Consider the following 27,678-nt stretch of genomic DNA (forward strand, 5'->3'; position numbering starts at 1 on the left):
GCATCCTCGGGAGCGTCAGGTAACCATAGAAACAGACTCAACTTATGCTGCTGATGCTGCAAAACCTCCGCCCACTGGTAAACATCACAATAAACACTCCAGTTTTTTACAGCACCGTTTGCATAAAATGTTTGCGTGGATTTATTAACCTCTTTATGCCAAGCATTGGTCTAAAGCATGAACTTAAGGAGCAGGCACTTGTCGTTCAGGGAACAGATAATAAAGAACAGATGGTCGCTTCAGTAGTCAGATTAAGCACGCAAAGCCGTGACGGGACTGTGACAGTCAGGGAAAGATGTTAAACGAGTTTCAGTGCTTTGAATTCACCTGGAGAGCTGTTTTGAAAACCCACCGGGACAAACAAAATCTTTCCAGTCTGAAGTGGAACTTTGTAAAGTAAGTTAATGGCTTCTCTGTGATGTCTCTCTCTTTTTTTTGTCATGTCCATCACCTGGATTCTAGAAAAAGCATTAATTCAGAGATTTCATTTGATAGAGAAGACGTTTCTCGTTACAATCGATGGCTGAGAGCTGATATCAGCTTAAAAGGTTAGTCATAAATCGTGAATAATACTAAAAATAGTCATCAGAATCATTTTGCATCTTTACTGGGTGACAGTGGATTTATCAATATTGCGCTCATGTCATATATCATATTTATCGAGCTGATGGGCTGTCAGTGGGAAAGATAAATTCACTGAATTAACCGAATAGCTCATATTCCTGGCCTAGGCCTTTTATAACACATTTAATATGTGGTTCAATATTTTTGTGCAGGAAGTGGCTTTTTAGCCATAATTTCTTTAAAACAAAGAATTGCCTGGATTGGAGTCCTAAAGCATATGCTTACCCTCAACATTACTCCGGACGGAGTGTGAAAGCACACAATAAATTCACAAGTTTGAGTGCTTCAAGAAATGATTAACCATATATAAAAGCATTTGGATAATTGGATTGATTCAAAAATCGATAGTGTGATCATATGAATAGCCATTAACAGCTACTTCATCATGTTCTCCTCAGCGCCTTTTTAACCTGGAATCTTTCTCTCATTCTTAAGGTCCAGGTAATGTTTTTTTGCTGATTCGGTCTCTTAAGAATGTGGGCTGAAGCAACATTCAGCTGCATGCTAATGTGGAATGTTATTTTATACTGGATGAAAATGTGATTATCACAGTTAAGGTTGAGCATCAGGTGGTAAAAGAGCGCCCATATATTGGCTTCTCTGTTGCTATCAAAATTCTGATAGCAATTTCTTTATGAACTGTCAGTCAAGGTTTTGCAAATGGATTTTTGAATGAGCCCAGCATGTGATATTATGCTCAAAACATTTCAGATATTGTACTATTATCTGAATAGAGCCTTATATAAAATACCTATGGTTTGCCAGGCAAAGCATCTGGATGAGAAGGCCCACATCAATGAATTACAATACATCACATAGGCTGAATGATATTGAATTTAATGGACTTGTGTCAGAAACACCATTCATGTCTATATCTAGTCAAAAGGTTACTACTCAGCTCTTGAGAGGGGCTTAGACTGCCAGTGTTGCAAGGCTGTCCAAACAGCAGGTTAATCATGATTTATCTTTAGGACTTTTGTGGCATTTATTCTTTCTGACTTGCCAAAGCTCTTCTTTCTGGTTTGATTACTGGACACAAATGGGAGCACTGAGGATTATTCAGAGAAATGAGTTGAACTGAATTTGAACAGTAACATTCTGATCAGAGTCTGTTGTAAATGTATTTATGATGTACTTAAAGATCTCTACCAATGATTCTCAACTCTGGTTCTGGAGGCCCCCCCAACAGATTTAGCTAATCTTCCTCTTAGTAGAGCTCTCCATGTCCTGAAATTAGTGTCATTGAGTGTCAAATGATACATCCCTTATTTGAGAACCACTCAACTCTACAGTACATTTACATTTATTCATTTAGCAGAGGCTTTTATCCAAAGCGACTTGGATCACAGTAGCAATGAGAAACATCACAAGCAATCTCTATCAAAAAAAGCCTATGCACCTCAGAGTAAAAAAATAAATTAATTAAACAGGCAAGCACGAGTTAAAGTTAAAAATAAGAAATAAGGTTAGATTCAGTGAGACATGATGTTGCATTTATGGGGAAAAAGTCATATATGCAATATATAAAGCTGAAATTATGGGGGGGGGGGGTATTAGTATTAGTAATACTGTAATAGTATTGTGGCTATACTATTATAACCCCAATATTAGTCACATTGTGACATACAAAAATATAAATTACAAGAATGAAAATTCACAATTACCTTTTATTTTTTATTCTGAGACAGAAACAAGCTTTCATTTAGATTCAGTAAAGTAGAAAAAAATATATATATAAAAATTTAATAAAATAAAATACTAAATAAGTATAAACTGAAGTGCTGTAGCAAGTTTTTGTATATAACTTAAAAGCTGTCCTGTCTGAAATTTTCTATTGATTACTTTCTTTCTGTTTTTTTTTTTTTTTTTTTTTTGCATCCTACATATCCACAAACATTCCTGTAGCTGTTCCGTAGCTCAAACAGTAGAGCATTGGTGCTTGCAACACCAAGGTCATGGGTTTGATTCCCAGGGAAAGCAAGAACTGAAAAATGATAAGAATGTAAAATGTGTACCTTGAAATGCAATGTAAGTCGCTTTGGATAAAAAATCCAAATATAAAAAATGTAAATATACTGCATATTTGAAAGGTACAGCTACAGTTCATTACAAACCTAGTTGTCTTTCTTAACATTGTGATGTGATGAACTGTTTAAGGCCTCTCTTTTGTAACTACTAAATGGTCTTGTGGGTTATGAGGGTCACTGAAGATGGTTAAGATGCATATATTGATTATTGTCTGTTTTGTGCATGTGCGAGCAGCTTACTTGTTATCCAGGCTGAATGCTGTAGCATTAGGCCTCTTTGTAGCTCTTGTTAGCCCACCCTTAACCCTCATGCCTCAATCAATCAGGTTATTTTTAATACTTTGGAGCCACAAAAAAAAATGCTTTTGCATTTAGCCTCTCAGTGTAAAGCAACACTTCACTCTTTTGGCACATAAGTGCCCTTTCTTCAGGTCTCCTTTTTCCTTCGGAGCAGAAATAATTAGCTTCTGATTGCGCTATGATTAACAGCCCCACTTCCAGAGTGACTATTCCAAGCTCCATAGAAAAATATGCTTTCTGTACAGTGAGATAATATCTGTCCAAACAGATTAAGGATGTGTCCAACCAGCATGTCCGCTCTTCGGCGGGAGACCCTTTGCTCTAATTAAAGTCACATACTTTTGGAGAAAATGAGGTATTTGCATAATTACATTACACAGCAGTGGCTGTTAATTTCTGATACACTTTGAAATGCCAAAGCTCGAAGGAACATAATTAGAAATTGGAAGTTGACCGATTTATTTCAGTGTCCATTACTTCATATAGTCTTGCTTCAGTGTGTTGCCTCATTCCACTTGCCTTTGTTGAGTTGGAGCATAATGTCATCATTTCTCCCATCAGTGTTCAAGCTGTTTTCAGGGTGTCTTGGCTTTGAACTGCTGAATCTGAGCTTTCTCTTTTCCCTGTGGCATCCATCTGCCAGTAGACTACGTGGTGATAGTGCAGTCTTGCCTCTGGCTCCACGCACAGGAAGACTCTCAGTTCTTCATATCTGTCAGCCTTCCATCTATACGCTTTGATCACGCAGCTCTGGGATAGATATCACTTCTCTGTCGAGGGGACACAGTTCCTTGATTGATATAAAAAGGGGGTTTGGACATGCAGATCCACTCGTTGAAGAATCAATGCTAAGCTTGTGTCAATTTTTATTTAAATCTGATGAATCTGGTTCGAAAGATTAGCTAACTTTCTCTGCCATGGTCGGGATACACACAATACAGTGGATACAGGGAGAACTTAGACACTTTAGCTTCTCTCAGATGACAAAATGTAATTTTCTTCTCAACTTCGTTCACGGGTGCCACCACACAGAGAGTCAACTATTTTCACTGTGTCACATGGACTGTTTCAAATTGTTCCTAAAGTTTTCTAATAAACTTTACTCACGTTTTATCACTGTAAATGAGTCCTCCATTTATCTGAGCTCCTGACACCCACCCTATATTTTTGACCGCCCACCCGCTCCCACAAGATTTGCACTGGGTGCCGCGGGACCCCAATCCCAATTCAGCATTCTAATATACAGTTCAAACTTAAGATATAAATGGTTTAAACACTTTCTGGTTGTCAAACCAGATTATTTCTAAATCTAACCAGGCTTGACGTGACAGATTTGTCTGTCCAACATAATCAGTCACAAATCACACTCAGAAGAGTTCTCAATATTTGCACAGCATCAAATGTTTATTCTAGAAACAAGATGTTACTGTCAATCACAAACCTCTTAGTCCCTCCTTCCTTATTCAGCTTATCCAATGAGAATGTCTCATCACATTCAAAGAAAATCAGAGTCATTGTCACAGAGTCAAAGAGTCATTGTCTATTGGTTATTCTTGCCATCATTCACAGATGAAGACATGGGAATTTTGAAGCTGCAGAGATATCTACATATCACTATTCTTTTATCTGCCTTACAAGCTTGAGCAGGACTTGAGGGAGTGGGGAGACTCGTCTGATTTAACTCCTTTTTGTGGATGACATGGAGGGATCAGGTTGCGGAAAGAGTGTGAGACAAAAAGGGAATATTTTATTTAGTACTGTCACTTGCTGTTTTTACCCTAGGGAAGCTCAAGCTTTGCTAACATCACATGTGGTCAGATGTGAGATATGAGCGTGTAAGTAACAAAACAAGTAGATGAAAACATCAACAGGGTTTTGCTGCTTTTATTCTATGTTTGTTAGAGTTGAAACCTTTTATATGCTAAAGTACTCCAAATTGACTCATCTTGCACTAAAGGGCGTGTTTGATTTCTTTCCCCCAATCAGACGCTCTTGAATGAGAATGTCCCTCCTCCTAATAGCACCTGTCACAAGCAATAACAAGTAGCAACTCATGGTTCACAGTTGCGATGCTAATCGGCATTAAAAAAGAACAAGCTATTTGACATTTTACAGTGTTTCTCCAAAAAAAAACAAATAAAACATAAGACCTCTCATGTGATTTGTGCTGTGATAAAACTAAGAACATATCATAAAGAAAAAACAGTATTGTTAAAATGTGAATTTCAACATATCTGGACATACAGATATTGGAATGGCATTTCACAAGTGTCAATAGATAAAATGCAATATCAATTAATTTAGCAAATGTACATTTTGTAATGATTTGTACACTACCAATACTTTCCACACAAGGTATGGAGCTTTCTGTTGTTTTACATTTCTATATGTATTACAATATTTATTCTTTATTATATATTTATTATCAGTATAAAATTAGATGCACCAATTTATAAAATAATAAGGTGCAAATACAGTAAGCAGAACCTCATTAAACTGGTTTGGTTTGAAGTTAAGCAGCATTGAGGTATAGAGAATGGTACCGTCATTCCAAGATCAAAACAGCTGCCTGAGCCAATCAGAAGGAACATTACTGAGGTGTATGAGTCTGGAAGTTATTCATTACAAAGGGGCAAATATCAGGTACTAAATATAGGTGTGTAGTGTGTACTTATTTTTTCCCCCACAGAGCACAATTGATCTGAAGACATTCTTGTTGAAAGAAATATTTAAGTCATATTACATTTCGCCATCAAAAGTATCCAAACTTTCAGTATCAATATGCCCATTTATGTTGAAAAAGGAGTAAACATACTTTTTGACTCCACAACATTTATTTAGAATATCCTGTCAGGTCAATTAGGCAGTGGCTTTATCACAAGGTTACAACATACAACACCAGTTTCAAGACACCTGGGTTTGTGGAAACACTGTCCATTGTTAAGGTGTGGTCAGATGTAGGCATGTATAATAAGGCAGCATCAGCTAAGAAATAAGTGCTCCATGATGATTATATATATATACCTACAGTAGTAGCACACATGAATAAATGTAGTAAGATGAGTGGTCTTATGTTTATTTTTGAAAGGTCATCGCTATTGACGTACTGTAATTCAGACCAATTTATATTCTACTAAAGGTATAGACTGTAGATCCTGTAAAATCAAATCAAAATGGAAATTGTCTGCCTGTGGTAAGAGGCCATTAAAGCCATGTCTATGACTGAGCTACAGACTGATTTATAGCATAAGTACTCATTGTTACGTTAAAGAGATAGATTACTCAAAAATAGAGATTCTGCCATAATTTACTCACCCTCATGTTGTCCCAAACTTGTATGAATTTTTTTCTGGGGAACATAAAAGAAGATATTTGAGAAATGATACAATGGCAGTCAATGGACACCAAAACTGGTTACAAACGTTCTTCATAATATCATTTTGTGTTTGACGTGAGGGTGAGTAAATGATGACAGAATTACCCTTTAACAATCGATTGCTGTCAAGTCAAATTCAACATCATTTTTTTCTAAAAAAAAAAAAAAAAAAAAATCAATTCAAAGGGAAGGCAAATGCAATTCAATTTCAGTCTCCACAACTAGCAAAAGTGGGTGTAACACACCTGACAAAAACCTCAAGTGACTATGACAAGTGGAGCAGCCTGTTACTGCCCTCCTTGCCACTCGTGGTGAGAGATTTGAGGGCAATGATTCTTCCAGGCAAGCAGTCCAAGATTGAGAGCACACAGGAAAGGAGAGTCAAATGTGACTGCTCATTAGTTTGACTAGCCTCATGCAGGCAGGTAGAGCAGAGAGCTGGCCATTTTACTGAAGTTGATTCCCTGGGGGCAGAACGATGCCAAGCTGTAGGAGAAATCCATGGTTCTGCAGGGATGTGAAGGAGCCCTGAAACTACATTTAAATCTTGAGCCACTCAATGTATGTCATACTCACTGGAGGTTTTCTCATTTAGTATTCTATGCATTCCTTCTTTATCAGTTTCACAATATTGCAGATGCTTTTTATTCCTCCACAGGAGCTATACCTACAAGTTAAATGAATAACTCACCCAAAAATAAAAATTCTGTCATTATTTACTCACCCTTATGGCATTCCAAACTTGTATGCTGCTATTTTTTCTATGGTAGACAAAAAAAAAAAAAAAAATAGAAGAATTGTTTTTTAAGAATTGTTCCAAAGCTCTTGTCCATACAACAACAGTTCATAGTAACAGTGTTTTTCGATCCTGTTCTCATCCTGATGTGACTGCATTTCTGTTGAACTATCACACTTAACCGCACAGTTTGGGTCCTATTGTTCATGTTTAATCCTAATAGTGTCTTAATGTACAAGTTAGCTATAATGCTTGCTGACTGAATCTTATGACTGAATCATATTTCACCTGAGTTGTGAATGTGATTTTGCAGTCTGTATTGAATGTGAATTTTGTGTTTTAGAAAATATGAATCATTGTCTGATCAGCTGAGATTTTAGTATAGATATAGGGGGAGAGTGGGGTGATTTGTGCCAGGGGGGGAAGTAGTTCCACCCTTGTTTCTGGAAAACCATAGAAGAAATTGGTCATGTGACCACATAATTTTGAAAAGCAATCACTTTTATTCGTCCTCCAAAGAAGAGAGACACATGGCATGAGAGTTAAGCACATTTTAGTGCAAAAAACTGTTTTTTCCCTTTCAAAGTAAAATTTCTATGATTAAGGTTTTTTGATTGTAGTGTCTGAACAATTATAGACAAGTTTGAAAACATTTCACACATGTTTTAGTGCTTTAGTAGGCTACACAATGAGTCTATACAGTTAGCATGATGTTAGCTCTTAACTGCTGGATCATGCTAGTTTTTCAAACTTGTGGGTCTGGGGTGATTTGTGCCAAAGGGCCTGGGTTAAGTTGTGCCAGATCCAGACCACCTAGACCTACATTCTCACAGGGGATAATCTTGAGAAGTGAGGAGATGGGCATGCCTCATCATTGTTTTACTTGGGCCTGCCTGTTATTTGTTTAATTTAGCTAACACTGATTTCAGTTTTGGGTTTGCACTATGTTATTAAAGAGAAGTTTTATTCCATTTTTAAGTGGCCTATGTCACAATAGGATGTTTAGAAATTAGCCTAGTCACTTTATTCTTATGTTACATAATTGACAGACAGCGCTATGTCAACAGGCATCTATTGCCAAAGCCTTTTTGCCTGAAATGATTCACAAATATCATATATTGTGTTGCTATGGTGCTCTAAATGGTTGCTAGGGCGTAGCTTGATAGCTTCACAATGATCCTGGGAGACTGATTGGTCGTCTGAGTAAAATGAGCCCGTCCCCTTGTCTCTATGACACTGTGATCCAGAGTTATGTTCAATACAAAATCCCTATGCAATTGACCATAGTAGGAAAAACGCATGCTATGGTATTCCAGGGTGACAATATCTAAATAAACCTTAAATTAGTAATTTTGTATTGAATTTATCTTGCTTTCATATAGCAGTATGGTTCATAACATTAAAATGTTCTGTTTTACTTCAGAAATCACAGGCACAATTTACCCCCAATGTATTCCCCCAAAGGCACAACTTCCCCCGCACCAGGGGCAAGTTGTGCCATGAGACCACTTTTTTTCCAAGAGCTATATTTCTGAAACAATTTATTTCAGATCCAAAGTTATTGTTCTCAGGGATGCACCACATCCTGAAATATATGTACATCCTTAAGTTGAAGGCATTACTGCCATGGCCTCACTTTAAAGTCACTTTGAGTAAAAACTGGCACAACTCACCCCACTCTCCCCTAAAGGTGATTTTTCGGTAGTGCTACAGCACACATTGAGTGTATATTAGCACCATTTGCTGTTTGCTTTTGGGATCTTCGGGCAAACTGTGACAGACTTAACAGACAAGCTCTTCATGCAAAAACATTTTTTTTTTTTAAAAAACAATGCGAACAGTCCAATTTGTGAACAAATGACTCTTAAGAGCTGGTTCTTTTCAAGTGAATCAAAAACATGCTGTTCAAGTAGGGGTGGACGAGGGCATAATATGGAAAAAATGTAATTTTACCACAAATAAAAGTGTAAATATTACAATATCAATATCATCAGGCTTTTAAAGCACATGCAAATATTAAACTTTTTGATTGCAAAGAACTGCAGTGTCAGGTGAGAGTAACGCTACCGCTGTGTTGCTAAATGATTTGAATGTATTTTGTGTTGTACAGTTTGGACGGAGGCGCCAGAACTACAACTGAACTGAGCTTCCCATAATGTTTACACGTGAGGTCAGTAGGCGGACTTTTGCGGCTGGTCGAATGCGTTTACACTATGAAAGCAATCGGTTAGATGCGTTTTTGACTACCTCTGGAAGTGGTCCAAAGTGGACAAGCTCAAAAGGTTTTAGACCCCGTTAACACCTGTATTTAGCGTCGTCCACTTGTGATCTGATCGACCAAAACACATCTTAATACCAGATGTAAGCAGGCCTGACAGAATGTGCACTGTACGGTACTACGATATTCCTTCAAATAGCAGATCGTAGAGACATTTTTATCGTTCACGATTTAAAATCATGATATTGCACACCCATACGTGCAAGTAGTGTGGCCAGATCCTTGTCTGAATCAGTCTGCAATGGCCCTGTATAATTTAGAAAGTTTCATACTGTAGGTAAGCACAATGTCCATTCTAACTAAATATACTCAAATTTATCAGAATCTTATTGAGAGTTTATGAATCAGAATTTGATTTGAATCAGAAAATCTGTATCGACACCCAGCCCTAATGGTGATTATATGACAAAATCATAATGATTCTTCAAAAACATGAGAGTAAGTGAATAAATGAAGGAAAAATGACAACTGTCTTTTTGGGGTGATCTATCAATGTATTGCTAGAAAATATGCTATATGTTTCTTAGAGACATTTCTGTTTCAATAATACATTTTAAAGGCTTTAAACATGCTGTTTTTGCAACATGCTTATACTGCACTGTACATATTTGCTTACAGACATCAAAACTTGCAGTTCAAAGATCCAGAAAAGCTTCAGACTGAAGAAAAGCATCAAGTGGCTAAATAAAGAAACCGTCAAGGTTGAAGAAAGACATGAGAAAACTGGTTATCATTGCCTTTCTGCTCAGCTGTGTAATAGATGGCACCATCGATGGCCAAGTAACCTGCCGCAGAGCCACGTCTCGTGAATGGCACACTCAGCCAAAGAACATCAGCGTGAGGTGGACCCTCATGGAGAACACCTGCAGCAGCTTGACCCAGTGCTGGAACAGACAAACAGAAACAAATGGATACTTGTGGACAACTGGGTCATATCGCTTTCCTCAGCTTTGCCCACTGGACCTTCAACTTGGAGATGTGATGTTTGTTTCCGCCGACAGAACGCTGGAACAATATGGTATCCACCTAATCAATGTGTCCAAAGAGGAGTTTGAAAACTGCTTGATTTTAGAGCCAAGAAAGGAGCAGTTGGTGTTCGCCAACAGTATTAATGGTACTTTGCAAGTGGAATCGAAGTGGCTGGCGTACGGTATGAATTACTTCACGGTCGTTCATAGAGGCAGTAGTCATCTGTGTAGGCTTGGCCTACGCATTGCACTTCTGGTAAAGCCTCAGCACTGCCAGAGCTCACCTCTTCTTCGCCTGTGTTCGGGTAAAGGTAAATGCAAAGCTGCATTTAAGGACGATTCATTTAGCTGTCAGTGCCACAAACAATTTTCTGGACATTATTGTGAGAACATTGATGGATGCTATGAACAGCCCTGTTTAAACGGAGGCACCTGCGTGAACAAGAGAACTGCCTACACAGATCTCCCACCTTACGAATGTCTTTGTCTCGCTCCATTCACAGGTGAGGAATTCTAGTTTACTCTGCAGAAGTGAACATTTGTCTGTTGTTTAGTAAATATAATTGTAGTAACTTAAAATAAATATGCGGCAATGCAGGCTCAATACAAGTTAAGCTCCACTGGTGGTATTTATTGCATAAAGCAAAACTTGCAGTTACAGTTATGCACTTACAATCTTTTTCAAATCATTCAAACAATGCTTTGTCAAATCAACATTTAAAATGGTCTTGACATTTTTTTCTAGTTGTATTCTTGAAGTTGCAAATGTACATTTATATGAATTTAGATTCATTTTAATACTTCCTAACATTCAAATTGTAACTCTGCATCCTGTTTTCTACCTTAAATCAAATTCAGAAATGTATAAGGCATTCTCAATGAAATTTAGAATGGTGCACAACCCTGCAGTTTAACCTGCCATTTTAACCTTCAACTTAAGTTGAAATGATATTTTGTTGTAATCAAAATTATGCCACCAAAAAAAAAAAAAAATGCTGTCGACTGAGCTTAATGTGAGCTTAACATCCGTTTAATGCAGAGTCCATTGTGAATCCATGCTGACCTTTCAATCATAATGGATGGAGGAGGTTTAATGGGTGTCCACCTACAGAGAACAGCCTAGTTTCTTTGAAGACACTTATTTATTATGTATCTGTTATAATTGCAAGCGCTCCACATTTAGCACCGTGCAATTACTTCAAAACCAGACCCCCTGTGGACCATTTATTTGAATAGGCATTTTTAAAATGACTTTATCCCATTTAGTTTTCTTTTGCCAGTCTTGCTTGTCAATAAAATTGGCATCCAAATGTTGTTTCAATGTTGGTCTCTTGGTGAGCACCAAGGAGAGTTGAGTATTTAAAGTGGTGTAATGTTGTCAAACTAGCTAATGTGGTTTGTTTTTATGTCTGCTGAATAATTCATTCTACTTCTATGAGAAGCACTAGAGGCGTTCCCTAGAGACCACTGGGTACCATGTTATCACAACTAGGCCAGAGTGGTCTGAGTCAGATTAAAGCAGAGAACTGAAACTTATCACAGATGGTAAATATATATATTTATATATATAAATATTTACAGGGGTGCACATAAGTGTGCAGGTGCGCATGTGAGACCAAAATAATAAATGTGCTGGGTAAATAGGTTGAGACCACTCATTTGCCTACCGACATGGTTTTGACAGCTGTTAATGCAAAATCACAATTTTAGATCAACTAACTATGATTTCCATTTGAACTGAATGCATAATAAATCTGCCAGTTTCAGTGCATAAACTTACTTCCTGGCAACCCGCCAAAATAAAAGCTAGCCGATTTAGGTTTGAAAATCTTACATTGAATTTACATTGAAAATGTACGGAGCACCTAGGGACGTGGTGGTGGAAAAAATTTAGGATGGGATAAAAAATTTTTTTTTTTTTTTTTCAAATCTTTTTTAAATATAGGCTAAATGGATCTCTATGAGAAGGCGGCTGAGAGACAAGTTCGAAGGGACCGTCTGCAAAGTGCAATATAACCCAAAAAACGACTACAGCATTAGTCAAAAATACAAAAATAGTCATTAACTTCAATCTTACACACTGTAGCGCCACCCAATTCAGTTTACACATCAATGGTGACCCACTGGTCATACTACACTGCTTTTGCACATTTTATATTAAAGGGCACCTATTATGCAAAATTCACTTTTACATGGTGTTTGAACATAAATGTGTGTTGGCAGTGTGTGAGCAAAACCTCCCTAGAATGATAAAAATCCACCCAGTGGTTTTTTTACAATCTCAATAAATCATAAGCACTGTCTCAGAATGAGCTGTTCTCAGATTTGGCGCAATGTGACGTAGAATTGAGCAGGCCCCTCCCACGACTGTTGAGTGACACTTCAGTTTGAGCCTAGACCCGCCCTGAGCGAGCTGGACACAGAGTCCGCCATTGTTCGACGCTTGAGCAGCTGTAGACAAGAATGTCTCCTAAGCGATTGAGGTGTGTTGTTGATGGATGTAAGAATGAACATAGCAGTCTTCATTTACTCCCGTTGTTACTCAAGGATGGATCTGTACTGTTTGTGATCAAGCTTACACTCTCCGGAGCAACAGGCCTAACGTGACTGGACACGGAAGAAATGAAAGTGCGAGCGCGCTCTTTATGACAGCTCTTCAAGTCATTTTACGGATATAAGGTTTACCAGTTTATTTAGCACCCACTGAAAAGGTGTGTATATTTGTTTACTGTTAGTTGTAACGAGTGTTTTGTGTACTTTGCTGTGTATGTTGTTGATAATGAAAGGGAGAGAGAGAGAGAGAGAGTTTATGGATAAGACTTTAATGCGCACTTCTTATACTATGTTTATTCAGCTCTTACAGAGATTCTCTGGAGTAAAACTAACGCTCATCTTTTGTGTGATGTACAATAAACTTCACTGAACTCGTCAGTATATTTTGGTCATCATTCGGACGGGTTTTGCTACAGCAGACTTGTATTAGTGGATAAAAGCAGATGACAAATAAGTTATAACCATAATTAAACTAAACTATACCTGTTCTCTGTCCATACAGCATATATTCTCTGGCTCTGTGGGCATTATTGTCCGACTCCGAGTCGAAATGAACACCGCAACTGAGAGTTTCTGTTCTGATATTATCAGATGAGATTGTCCTGACTCTGAGCGCGAGCTCGTGAGGCTCCGCCCCCTGTGCCGTGCAGCAGCAGTTAATTTGCATTTAAAGGGCACACACTACAACAGCGCGTTTTTCTGAGCCCCAAAAAATTACAATTTAAACATGCTGTAAAAAATGATCTGTTGGGTATTTTGAGCTAAAACTTCACATACATACTCTGGGGACATCAGAGACTTATTTTACATCTTGTGAAAAGAGTCATAATAGGTGCCCTTTAAGAAAAATATTCAATAACTTCACTGTAACACACCAAATTTCATTCACACATCACTGCTCTAATGTTGGTTGTACAACACTTAGTTTGGGAAGTAATTGCACATAAAAAATAAGTAGGCCTATATTCTTTACACAAATTATATTGGTACCGTACGCAGCTAACATAATAGCTACAACCATAGGTTTTGCATTATATTTGCTTACTGAATTTGATGGCATTACACTGTATAACAGTGTGAAGTTATTGAATATTTTTTGTTATTGAATAACAATAAGTTATTGATTTTATTTCATAATAAATCATCATAAAAATTATTTTTATTGAATAAAAAATATTGAATATTTTTATCAAACTAAGTATTGTAGTATAACCAGCAGGAGAGCAGTGATGTGTGAACTGAATTTGGTGACAGTACAGTGCGTCACAGTGAAGCTATTGAATATGTTTAATAATATAAAATGTGCAGAAGGGTTTTGGGATTTGCACTTTGCAGATGGCCCCTTATTTGGGCTTGTCTCTCATTCGGCTGGGTTAGAGACTAATTTAAATTATAAAGCTTGTTTTGAGGAGAATTGGGTTGTACCTCGTTGTCTAGGTTACTGTGATTGTAAATAAGTGTCCTTTGTGTTTTAACAAGGTTTAGCTCAAGAATATTGATCCGGTAAGTTCGAATAGCCTTGCCAACTTCACTGAACTCCTTAGGTTAAGCACTGACCGCATTTCTTTATATTTGAGTACAAGTTCAAACACTATGAAACGCTCCATTAACGTACGGAGCTCTTAAACACTGCCACCGGGACATTAAACAGGAAGTGTCTGTCCGAGCTCAAAACAGGTTTTGCGAGGGAACACAAAAGTTTTGCGAGGGAAAAAATTCGCCCATCCTAAATTTTTTTCCACCACCACGTCCCTTTAGGGACTCCGTAAAAATGTAAATATTAGCATTGTATTTTTAAGTGTAGCCTACTATAAAATAATTGTATTTTTATTTAATACGTACTCGGTTACAAATGTAATCTCGGTTCTCTCTAGAAGAGGGAACGAGTACTGCGTAATATCTTACGCTAGGGGAAAATCTCTTTTCCGCGAGATACTGAAGCCAAAAATTATCCTTAATTTTGAAATAATGTAAAACGCGTTGCGGCAGCATGCAGACATAGGCAAGACGGCTCGCGCGCCTATTGGCTGCCCTGCAGAAACTGCAGCAGCCTATCGAGAGAGGCCCCTCGTGACGTCAGATCCAATGGGGGCGCTTCACGCCCACTGCATCACGTCCCGCCGAAACAGGCGTGGCTTGGGCCTATAAATACAGCTCGACAGGCTGGTAGAATCTGGTTTTTCATCGCCGAAGCGAACCAGAGCATGTTGCATGCACAGCAAAGATACGCAGTACTCGTTCCCTCTTCTAGAGAGAACCAAGGTTACGTTAGTAACTGTGTACGTTCTCTTACGAGAGGTCTCTCGTACTGCGTAATATCTTACGCTAGGGGAACACAGTGTAAAACGCTGCTGTAAAACGTGCTGAGATCCAACACCAAAGTCCCAGGGTCAGGTGCCGGGGGCTCATATAGTGCATGATCACCAGGGACTCGCAGAGAGTCCGGGAAAGAGGGGCTAGAACAGCATCATTCCCGTAACAAGTAGCGTCCTATAAGGAACAAATTATATCAATAGTGTTCCACACAGTCAGGGCGAAAGAACTTGGCCTGGACTGATGAATATTATGGGTCTTACACACTGCCCATAGAGTATTTAATCGATCAGCGAGCGGTGCTCAAGCAGTTTCAGTATTCTGAGCCGATAGCATCGGGGCAGACAATACTGATTTATTAGACCGAAAGCAGCTTAGCCTGCAAGGCGGGAACCTCTAGGTTATAGAACCTTATAAATGTAGACAGGGAGGCCCAGCCTGTCGCCATACAGATATCCTGCAAGGCAATCCCACTAGACCAAGCCCACGACGAGGCCATGCCTCTTGTGGAGTGCGCTCTGACACCTAACGGGCACTGCAGGCCCTTAGAAGTGTAAGTCAGCGCTATAGCATCAACTATCCACCTGGATAGACTCTGTTTTGACGCAGCTAGTCCCTTAGAACGTCCGCTGAATGAAACAAAGAGCTGCTCCATCTGTCTGAAGACAGTCGAGCGAGACACATAAGCCCTTAGTGCCCTGACCGGGCAAAGGAAGCTCGCGTCCTTCTCCTCATTATGGACCAGCAGGGCCAACAGGGAAATCACCTGAGCCCTAAATGGTGTGTTGAAGGATTTAGGATTGTGTTTACCACTCCCATCGGGAGGTTAGCGGGTACCCGTTGATGGCCCATGCATGTAGGGACCAAAGCTCTGGGCGAGGATGCCAAATCGAGCCCTTGGCCTGAGAGAGGAGGTCCCTCTCACTGGTATCGGCCATGTTGCAGTGCTTGTCAGTTGCATCAGAACTGGGAACCAAGCCTGGTTCTTCCAGAACGGGGCCACAAGTAGCACTGAGCATCCGTTTTCCCTGATTCGCTCTAATACCTGAGGCAGGAGCGTGACGGGGGGAAAAGCATAGAGCGGGCAGCGGGGCCAGAGCATTCCTGCTCTTGGAGAAAAACTCCGGACAGTAAGCGTTTTCTTGAGACGCAAAGAGGTCTACCTTCGCTCTGCCGAATGTCTTTCACAGCAGTTGTACTGTCTGCGGGTGTAGAGACCATTCTCTTGCCGGAACATTGTTTCTGGACAGTCTGTCTGGTCCCATATTCAGGTGGCCTGGCACGTGCGCTGCTCTCAACGAGCGCAGATTGTGCTGAGCCCAGACCAGGAGGCGCTCCATCAGCCTGTAAAGGTTTCGGGACCTGATACCTCCCTGGCGATTTATATAGGCCACCACCGACATGTTGTCCGAACGGACCAAGACGTGGTGTCCTTTTATCTGGGGACAAAAGCGCCTCAGCGCGTTGTCGACTGCCATCATCTCCAGGCAGTTGATGTGTAGAAGCTTTTCCGGTTCTGACCACTGGCCGAAGAACAGTCTGCCCTCGAGCAGCGCTCCCCATCCCGAGGTGTAGGCGTCCGTAGGCACCACCTTCACACTCGAGGAAGTCCCCAGGCTTACACCTGACCGGTACCAGTCGGTCGCTCTCCAAGATTTCAGAGCTGAGACGCATTTCTGATCGACCTTGAGGCGAAAAAGACCGGCGTTCCATGCTCGACGCCGTACTCACGCTTTTAGCCAGAACTGCAGTGGGCGCATGCGAAGCAGACCCAACTGGAGTACTGATGATGCTGAGGCCATGAGACCCAGCATTTTCTGAAACTTTCTGAGCAGGACTATAGTGCCGCAGCGGAAGGATTTCGTCATGCGCTGAATATTCAGTCTTCGCTGTGGCGATAGTTGTGCTGTCATAGACAGCGAGTCCAGTTCTGTGCCCAGAAAATATATTCTCTGACTGTGAGACAGTGAACTCTTCGCCCAATTGACTTTGAGACCCAGATTCTCGAGATGTTCGAGTAATATGGTCCTGTGTTCTATGAGCTCTGAGTGTGATCGAGCTAGAATCACCCAATCGTCCAAGTAGTTCAAAACTCGCATGCCCCGAAGTTTCAGGGGTGCAAGCGCCGTGTCCATGCACATCGTAAATGTACGGGGTGCTTGGGACAGGCCAAACGGCAGGACTGTGTATTGATATGCCTGGCCCTCGAAAGCGAATCTCAAAAATCGCCTGTGACGTGACGCTATTTGTATTTGAAAATACGCGTCCTTCAGATCTATAGACATAAACCAGTCCCCTTGGCGAATTTGCGCAAGGATTTTCCTGGTTGTGAGCATTCTGAACCGGCGTTTCGAAAGCACTTTGTTCTGCTGCCTTAGATCTAGAATGGATCTGAGACCCCCGTCTTTTTTCGGTACCAGAAAATATCTGCTGTACAGACCTCCTTCGCTCTGAGCTTGAGATAAAGGCTCTATGGCCCCTTTGCTCAATAGTTTCGCTATTTCGGCCGAAGTAGTTGTGCTACTTCCTTTTCTACCGTAGTTTCGATTCGCGCCGCTCCGCGTAATGGCGGGGACGTTGCGTGAACTGTAGCGAATAGCCTCTCTTTAGAATGTTCAGCACCCATTCTGATACCCCGGGAAGCTTTGCCCATGCACTTGCATGAATAGCTAGGGGTTGAATGAGATCTGGACTCTGGCCGCGACATGGTGGCGACCGGAGAGCTTCGGTATGCTGTAACACGTGCTTGCAGCGTTCGAGGCGGGGGGCGCACTGATCACTCTCCTATGGCGGCTTGCCAAGAGAGAGCGAGCGGGGTGAGTGAGTGAATGTGGGCGCGGGACAGCGGGCACATTTACTACACTGAGAACACCGTCGGCTTGAGCTGACTGTATGTGCGTTGGTTTCATTTTTACAGAAACCGTGAGACATGCAGTGTGTAGTGTTTGTGGGCACTGGGTCGTGGGCACATTCACTACATTTAATGCACAATCGACATGAGTCGATTTTATGTGTGCGAGCCCTGGAGTGTGGCGGGCTGTGCTTGCGTGTAGGAATGAGCACTGGGCCGTGGGCATTTTTACTACACTCATAACACCATTGGCCCTGGCCGGAATACCAGAAAATACACTCTTTATGGGATTTATCTGGGTCGCCGTAAAAACGCCGTTTGTGTGCAGGCAAACGGGCTGTGGTACCGGCTTGTTTTCTGCAAAATACACTGGAACAGTCGCATTTTCTGGAACTGAACGAGCGAGAAGTTTTGGTGGAAGTTTGGCCGCAGCGGGACTTGAACACCGTCGTTTTCCTAGGCGGGCTAGGAAGACTTTGAGGCCTCGGGCTTTATCTCAATCTTAGGCCGGGGCCCCCGTGGAGGGGGGCGGCGGCCAGCAGAGCGAGACCGTGGTCTCGGGTCCCGGGCCTGTCGACGCTGAGAAGCGGCGGTGGCGGGCGGAGGCTTCTGCTGTAAGCTTCAAGCAGACGGCTGTTTTGAGCAGCCTGCCGCGGAGCTGGAGCGCTTAGGCAGAAAGTGTTAAATGGCCTGTGACGTTTTCTGCACCTCAGCGAATCTATCCGCGAAATCTTTGACAGACGATCCAAAGAGGCCGGCAGACGAGATGGGGGCGTCGAGGAACGCGGTGCGCTCTGACTCCGACATTTCAGAGAGCGTCAGCCATAAGTGTCTCTCCGCTACGGTGAGAGAGGCCATGTTCTGCCCTATGGCCTGTGCAGCGGACTTAGTGGCGTGAAGAGCTAGGTCCGTGGCGCTCCTTAAGTCCGGCACGCTGATAGCTCCCAGTCCTTCCTCATCCAGCTTACAGAGAAGGTCGGCCTGGAAGATCTGCAAGATGGCCATTGAGTGCAACGCAGATGCAGCCTGTCCAGCGGTGGTCCAGCGGTGGTGTAAGCGCGACTGTGCTTGGCTGCATGGCAAGCTTTAGACGGTAGCGTTATCTTGGCACGCCGTCCAGCAGAGGGCGGGCAAAGATAGGCCACTAGAGCTTCTTCCACGGGAGGAAGAGAATGGTATCCTCTGTCTTTAGCACCGTCCACCACAGAGAATGCTGCTGAGACAGAGGTACGCATTCTGGCCGAGAAGGGGGCGTTCCAGGACTTCGCGACTTCTTTGTGAAGCTCAGGAAGAAAAGGCGCGGGTCTTGAGGACGGCAAAACGCGGTCCGCTTGCAGGAAACACCCATCCAGCCGGTTGTGCGCAGGCTCCTCGGGCGTTGACCACTCGAGGCCGAGGCTTGCTACGGCCTGCGTGAGCAGACGCATCAGCTCTGCTTCAATGCTGGCCCTTTTTCCAGAAGGCTCGCGAGCAGAGGGGGCGAGATCCACAGAGCTCAACCAATCCTCACTGCCCGACGCCAGGATAGAGCAGCTGTCATCCTCCACAGACACGGCTTCTCCATCGTCATCCATGACGGAAGCGGCGGCAGACGGCGGCCGCTGTCCGGCAGTGAGAGACTCGGGCGAAGCAGGCGGCGAAGCTGGCGGGCGAACCGGCGAGCTTTTCCGGGTTGGAGAAGGTTCCGGGACCTGCTGAGCACGGCGCTTTTTACGGCGCGGCACCGCAGCGGGCGGAGGTGCAGTCTCGGCGAAGGATGCCAGGCGAGTCCTCAGAGTCACCATGGACATCAGCTCGCAGTGAGGGCAGCCGCCGTCAGCGAGCACGAGAGCTGCATGATCCTCACCCAGGCAGGAAACGCACATGACATGGCGGTCCACGTCGCTGAGTGGGGCTCGACACGACCCACAAAAGGTATGAGGCATCTTTAGAAAGACGCTCGGCTCTTTTAGACAGAAGGTGTGAGTCGCAGCGGCGAACACACACTAGCAGAGAAAAGAATATATGCGCCGGACAGCGTAGCAGGAACGGCGACTGAAGGCAGCGAGATGTCGACCAGCGGCTTCAGATGCTGAGGCTCGTCCCGCAGAAGGCTTTCTCAGACGGCGCGGCTTCTTCCTCTCAGGATCCAGTGATGCGAGAGCTTCGCTGAAGAGATGAAAAATCTGATTCTACCAGCCTGTCGAGCTGTATTTATAGGCCCAAGCCACGTGCGGCGGGACATGACGCAGTGATCCCATTGGATCTGACGTCATGAGGGGCCTCTCTCATAGGCTGCTGCAGTTGCCGCAGGGCAGCCAATAGGCGCGCGAGCCGTCTTGCCTATGTCTGCATGCTGCCACAACGCGTTTTACATTATTTCAAAATTAAGGATAATTTTTGGCTTCAGTATCTCCCGGAAAAGAGATTTTCCCCTAGCGTAAGATATTACGCAGTACGAGAGACCTCTCGTAAGAGAACCTATGTGCACCCCTGTATATTATATATAGATAGAAAGCAACAACATGCCACTGAAGATCCGTCTACCCCAAGGGTTTAATTTCTAATTTTACTCTTTCATTTGAAAACAAAATAATTAATTAAAAATAATAATTATTACAGAGACCGAGGTCCACCCAACACACAATCTCACTCCTGTGGGCAACATTTTAAAGTTAAATTCATCTGGTGCAAGATGAGAGTTCAAACCGATCACAACATTGTTTCATTTAACCAGTTTTAACTATGTATTGACACCAAGATGAAATTGCAAAATTAAGAAGAGCATTCAACAAATGTGTTGAGATCAAATTAATATTTTCTGCCATCTATCAATCTATGGCCAAGAGAGGAAAAAATAAGGATGTGAGGGGTATCTTACTCTAATCAATGTTTCTTTATTCAAAACAGTTGTAATTTAGTTTTTCCATTACCATTTTCCATTTACTGTTATGATTGGCTAACCTTTTCACACCTAACATAACATCATCTTGTTCATAATATGATCCCCTTAAAAGCACTAGATAGATAGATAGATAGATAGATAGATAGATAGATAGATAGATAGATAGATAGATAGATAGATAGATAGATAGATAGATAGATAGATAGATAGATAGAATTCAGAATTAAATTATGTAGGCTAGACCTACTTATTACTCACCTAATGCAGTTTCAAGACAGTTTCCTTTTCTTACTTCCGTGAAAGGTAGAATGTCCTTCAGTGCAATATGATTTTGAATGTCAAAGAAAATATCCATTAAAGTTAAGCTTTCAACTCCGGTTTTTTTTTTTTTTTTTTTTTTTTTAAATTACGTTGCTGTCAAATCACTGGCTCAATTAAAAACACTATGGGTTGTCTCCTGTCACATGCTTATGGGTATAAATTGTTCCATTCAGACTTTAACATTAAGTATTTTACTGTTATGTGTCACCAAGATTCAACAAGACATTTTAACCTGGCTAGACCCAATGTTTTGATCTGTTGTGGTATTTATGCAAATTAGCACATACATAATTAGATTATGCACCGTCTGTCCATGTTAACAAACAATTTCAAAAAACCTGTAATACAATTATTGTTTGTCTTGATGTAAGTAATCAACTCAGTAATTTTCATGGTGATATCTAAAGGTTAAAATTTTGACCCTGTTCACGTAAGAAAAATAATGAATCAGCGTATGAATAGGCTATATTTGGGTATTTTTCGAAACTTTCCCCTAATGGGATTCTTCTGGACTTTTTCCCCCTTACTCAGGACATATTGAGGATACAAAATCAGTTGAGTTTGCTTGCAATTTGTTCAACTTTTTTTCATAAAATGACTGGACTATTTGGGGAGGTGCGTGCGCAGTCTGCGGAGACTCGCGCTGCGGAGCCAGGCGAAAGTAAACAAGGCTTAATGCAACGCTGGAATTTGAAAAAGCTATTTAAACGCGACGATAGATAGTAACGTGAAATTTCACTCTACTCCTCACACAAAGCTATTACGAATTTAGAAGGCTTGTGACATTGCTCACCGTTTCATGGACTACTGACACGGTTTTGTTTTTGTTTTGTTTGTTTTTTAGTTTGGCATTTAAAATAACTACCCACTTCATTGAATGGCAAATACAATGGCAGGAAAATAATACTGCATTGAAGTGGGTATTCCTTTAATATGTGATGATATTTAAGTTTTTGCAAAGGTCAAACCAGATTGCATATATGAAGTTTTGTAAAAATCAATATTCGTGTAGGCTAGTTATACCACTGAAGGTGATTGAGAATTATTGAATGCAGAAGGCAGAAATTTCTTCTGAAATCCTTTACATTATATAATTATCTAAACCATTTTGACATAAGGCATGCCAAAACAAATCTGATAATGTAGCCTACTGAATAATATGCATGGATTCAATATAGCTAATGTCTATTTTCACATCAAAGGTGTCAACTGCTCTGAAATCATTGGATATCGGAATTGCAGAAAAGGGTGCAAGGAAGGAGCTTGTGTACAGGTCTCAACAACTTCCTACAGATGTGAATGTTTCACAGGATATACAGGCAAGTATACGGTTACAGTTTTTGATTAAAATCAGAATCATTTTAGAAAGCCTCTGTGAATTATGCACTTCACAATAGAGTGATATTTCTTCTGAGGTCCAGTAATGCATGTTTAATTTTTTACTGTTTGGCTTCATTTGACTCATTATGTTTTGATAATGAGTCATGTGATTAATGATGGGTCATTTTGGGTGCCTTCACAATGGCAGCACAATTATGCAAACTCAAATCTGAGTGAGGCTTTTTTTTTCTTTTTTTTATCTCTACTCGCATTAAGCTGTCTTTCCTAAGTGAAGAAGCGGATTTGAAAAATTGAACAATTGAAGCCTTCATATAAGAAAGTCTTTAGAAGATTCTTGGTGCATAAATTACCAGTTATTTAATAAAGGCCTTAGCTGTGGCTTCATTTGAGTGATATGCTTAGGTTGATAAAACTCATGAATGGGGCCTTTCCTGTAGAAAAGCAATGGAAATAAAAAATGTATGCTCCTGTGTCCTTTCCAGTCTGTTTATAAGGCACGGCCATGACAGGCGTTTGGAAAATAATGAGTCTCATTTGCTTCTGTAAAACCATTGCTGGGCTAATGAGCATCTCACCCACAAATGTGTAACAAAAGTTTCATGGTCCCTTGGGCGTTCCTGATAATAACATCATGATAAAGACTCCAGTCTGAGGTCCAGGTGGCCTTTGCTTGTTGATTAATTGACTTTTGTGTAGCGGCTGTTTGTTCGAGCAGATAGCAGCCTCTAATGTCATGCCTACAGCTTTAATGTGGAAGAAAAATATCTGGTTTGTCTGACACAGATTTAGGACTATCACAATCTATGATGAATTTTCACTTGAGATTAACCACTCAGAGTAAACTAGCAAAGGAACACTTTGCAATCTACATCAGGAAAACTGGCCTCTTTTGATTTTTCAAGGGTCTCAGACAAGGCAGCATTTATTTTTATATCTTACTCAAATATCAACTAACAACTAACTGTGATATTGTAATAATATTGTGAATTTTCAGCATAATTACTCCAGTCTTCATTGTCACATGATCCTTCCGAATCATTCTAAGTTGATTTGAAGTTGAACTAATCAACTAATTCATGAACTAAGAATGAACTGCACTTCAACAGCATTTATTAATCTTAATGTTAGTTTCAACATTTACTAATACATTATTAAACTCAAAAGTTGTATTTGTCAACATTAGTTAAGGCACTGTGATCTTACATGAACAAACAATGAACAGCTGGATTTGTATTAACTAACATTAATGAAGATTCATAAATACTGTAACAAATGTTTTGCTCATTGTTAGTTCACCAATGTAAAGTGTTACCGATCAATTTAATGCACCCTTGAATAAAAGTCTTAATTTTATTAAAATACTGACACTATACAGTATATACAGTATATATGTTGTTGTATATGGCTTAAGAGTCCAGCACTGCAGTAAGATGTGACAACTTTACAAGAAGCTCCATGTTTGCTTTTGTGTGAAGCTGACTGTTGGAAATTAATTCTTCCAGAAGTTTTCAAAAATTCTTGTTCCATGAGCATGGTTTTGAGTATAAAATCTCTGTGTCTCATTTGCCTTTATCGCAGCCACATATTACTAATGATTCACCTCAGTTTGATGGCGGATAACCACAAGAACTGTTGCACTGTGATCAGCACAGTCTCTCATTGCATATTCTTGGAGCACCTTGTAAGGAACTGAGAGTAACTGGTCTCCAGTTCTGCTCTGTTCGGGCACCCTGTGGGGCCAGCAGCTCTCTGACTTTGCTCAAGCTGTCACCCCATTAATCATAGTGAAGTTAACGGCTGGCCCGGTTCCCGACTGCCCTTACGGACCAGAGCCTACACACACATAATAATGAGGCCCACTCGTGGGACACTTCAAATGAGATTTTCTTTTGATTCCACTCTCCTGTGTACCTTATTCAGTCTGCCAGCGGTTTTTGTATCCGCATGTTACGAAATTAATAGGATATGCCCTATTGGGTACACTATTAATTTTGCTATTCACCTGCCCCATGGTTTTTGTGGAAATTCAAATCCTGTAATTGTCTCGTTTTTGAGTGGTTTTAATAGCAAGGTTGGCTTTTGATTTAGATGGGTTTATATCTCAAGGTAGTGCACAGCAGGGTGGCACTATCTGATTCATATCACTGCTTTTATGATTTTCATCAACCTTCATGAAGTCATCAACCTTTATCAAACATTAAATCATGTACCTATATGATGCATTACTATTTCAAAAACCTCCTGCAAGGGATGGTTGCCAATCAAAGGTACTGTAGTTCTTGTAAAAATAAAATAATATATTAAGCTGTCAAGAGCTTTTCATTTTCAATTTCCCATCGTGGATCCCTGAGAAACACTGCAGAGAGACGTACACTTAGAATGACGCCCAGTGGTGTGTCCTCAAAAGCAGTTGGGTGCCTCTGGGACGGATGACCTTTGTATCATCCCATGAGCTTAACACAGTGGAATATGCTTTTAAAAAAACTGAACGACAAAAAGAAAACGCAGTAACAAGGAAGATAAATGAGTTCGCTCCTGCTGAGGAACATGGAGGGGGGGAGGGGGGAAGCAAAAGCAAACAGAGAACCACTAGGGAATAAAATCAAATCATGTTCACCTTGAACCTACAGTGCTGCATAGTCAAGTCTAAATTTAACCTGCGAGGAGCGGAAATCAGACTGATGTTCCAATCCAGAGTTACCTTAGAGGAGCACGCAGCCTAGATGTTCTCGGTCCAAAACCTTCAGCCAGTATGATCAGGTTGCTTGTTTAATAATTTGGGCCCTTGAACCTTCACATTAGTGAAGCATCCAGAGAAGTGGGAGAGTGAAATGAGCTTTGTTCTCATTTTTCATCAGACCAAATGAGAGCCATGGGACGCCACGCTGAGACTTCCAGTACTGTTGATATGCTGGAGCAATTGTCCCCTGTCATTGTAGTCGTAAAGTTTGATCATTTGTTCTCACTAAGCAGTCAGAAGCGTACAATTATTATGAACATGATTTGGAGCTAAAGATCAGCTGTCTTAAATCAGATTATTAGTGTATTTGAATAATATTTAAACATGATTTTTTCTACAATAGTTTTTTTTATTATTATTATTCATTTTAATATGCACTGGTAAACAGAAGAACATACTTTAAGAAAACAAGTGCTGATGTTTATTCATTTAATCGATCCCGAGATGGAATGTGTTATTGCAAATCCCATTACGGTTGTGATTTAATCATTGGCTCAAACCCGGTGTTAAGATGAACATAATAAAGGTTAAGCAAAAGTAAAGAAAATCTCAAGTCAAACTACATAGGCTAAATCAAACAAAAAACTAATTTCTGGAATAATTTTAGTATTTACACTTATTACACTAAAAGTTTTCCAACAAGTGAGTTGTTGCATTTTGTGTGGCTGGATATAACTATTATAAAATAACTGGAAGAACTGGTAATACAGTTTTTTGTATTTCTTATATCTTTTAAATGTATTTATATAAAAGAATTGGTTTCACTTTATTTTACAGTATGTGCACTTATGTGTACTTACACTGTACTTGCCTAAGAAAGTACTGGGTAATATACGGTAACTACATGGGTTAAAGGGTTAGTTCACCCAAAAATGAAAATTCTGTCAGTAATTACTCTCCCTCATGTTGTTCCAACCCCGTAAGACCTTCGTTCATCTTCGGAACACAAATTAAGATATTTTTGATTAAATCTGAGAGCTGGATCACTCCTCCATAGGCTTCTAAGGCATTATAACTTGCTGGCCAAGAAAATGTATTAAAAGACATTGTTAATAGTCCAAGTGACTACAGTGGCTCAATCTTAAGTTTATAAAGCGACGAGAATACTTTTTGTGCGCAAAAAAAAAAAAAAAAACTTAATTTGTGTTCCGAAGATGAACAAAGGTCTTACAGGGTTGGAACAACATGAGGATGAGTAATTACTGACAAAATTTTCATTTTTGGGTGAACTAACCCTTTAAGGTTAGGTTCAGGGATGGTACCTAGTTATTACCCAGTTATTGTAATTGCTAAAATAAGTGCATAGTGTGTACATGGGGTTCTACCAATTAATTATTTAACATTACAGCTTAAATCATTGCATGGAGTCTGTAGTTTTGGGTGTATGTAATTTAAATTGGTTGTAGGCTAAATTTTGAAGAAAAAAAAAGCATTCACAAAATGAAAGATTTAATCATCAAAGTTGTTACGCATGAATGCTTGACGGAAGCATGTGTTTTCATTCATTTTAAGGATGATCATTTAATATCCATTCATTCTCAACAAATTCTTGCATTGCAGGTACTTACTGTGATCGAAAGAGGCTCCTCTGCGATTCAAACCCGTGCTGGAATGACGGTCGCTGTGAGGAGACTGCAAATGGATATGTTTGCACATGCCCAGGGGGTTTCACAGGCCTCAACTGTGAGACCACCACTGAGCTTGACAGCTTCTGCAAGTCTAACGGATGTCAACTGGACGAAGCCTGCACCATAGACAAACTTGTGAGGCCTTTTCTTTTTTTCTACATTGCACCTAATGCTGTTTTTTTTTTCTGTTTTTTTGGCCTGAGAGAATGTGATTAATTTGAAATGCCACATGCAAATTTCTGTGACACACCTGAAGCGGATCAGCCTGTGTCACGCTGAAGGTTATAATAACCATTAATAATTGTTTTGATAGCAGAATGGGCATGACATATGTAATATTTTTTTTATTGGACTGGAGCAAGTTGTTGCATATTCAGTATAGCACAATAAACGGAATTATGGGACGTTTGTGCCATGTTCACTTAGAAATGTTTCCCCAGATTGTTACAGTTACAGTCTGGTGTTCATGATCCATTACTGTAATGAAGAGATGAATTTAGAAGAAAGTGGGCCAGTGGCAGACTAATTGTCTTGTGTGACCTTAATTTACTTGGTAGTGAAATTCAGCACATGGGCCTGTCCATTGCAGATTCTCATGAGGCACCTTAGTCATTTGAGAGCATGGACAGTAAAGATAGACTTTAATCTCTCCCTAACACACATACACACACTCAGACACATTAAATTGATTTGTTTGACATTGATTTGGTCTGTCTGAGACATCCTCCTAAGAGAGCT

The 27,678-nt window shown here is 40.6% G+C and overlaps 1 protein-coding gene across 1 annotated transcript in view; it reads left to right on the forward strand.

Moving 5' to 3' along the window:
* Positions 1-267: 267 nt before the first annotated feature.
* eys (eyes shut homolog) overlaps positions 268-27,678 on the forward strand; it is a 250,415-nt gene continuing 223,004 nt past the window's right edge. Inside the window, exons 1-4 of the mRNA XM_079856231.1 lie at positions 268-396; positions 9,960-10,812; positions 22,434-22,550; positions 26,873-27,075. Coding sequence (XP_079712357.1) covers positions 10,056-10,812; positions 22,434-22,550; positions 26,873-27,075 — 1,077 coding nt within the window. The 5' untranslated portion in view covers positions 268-396; positions 9,960-10,055. The remainder of the gene's footprint in view (positions 397-9,959; positions 10,813-22,433; positions 22,551-26,872; positions 27,076-27,678) is intronic.

Source organism: Squalius cephalus (assembly GCF_949319135.1).
Source record: "Squalius cephalus genome assembly, chromosome: 21".
NCBI lineage: Eukaryota > Metazoa > Chordata > Actinopteri > Cypriniformes > Leuciscidae > Squalius > Squalius cephalus.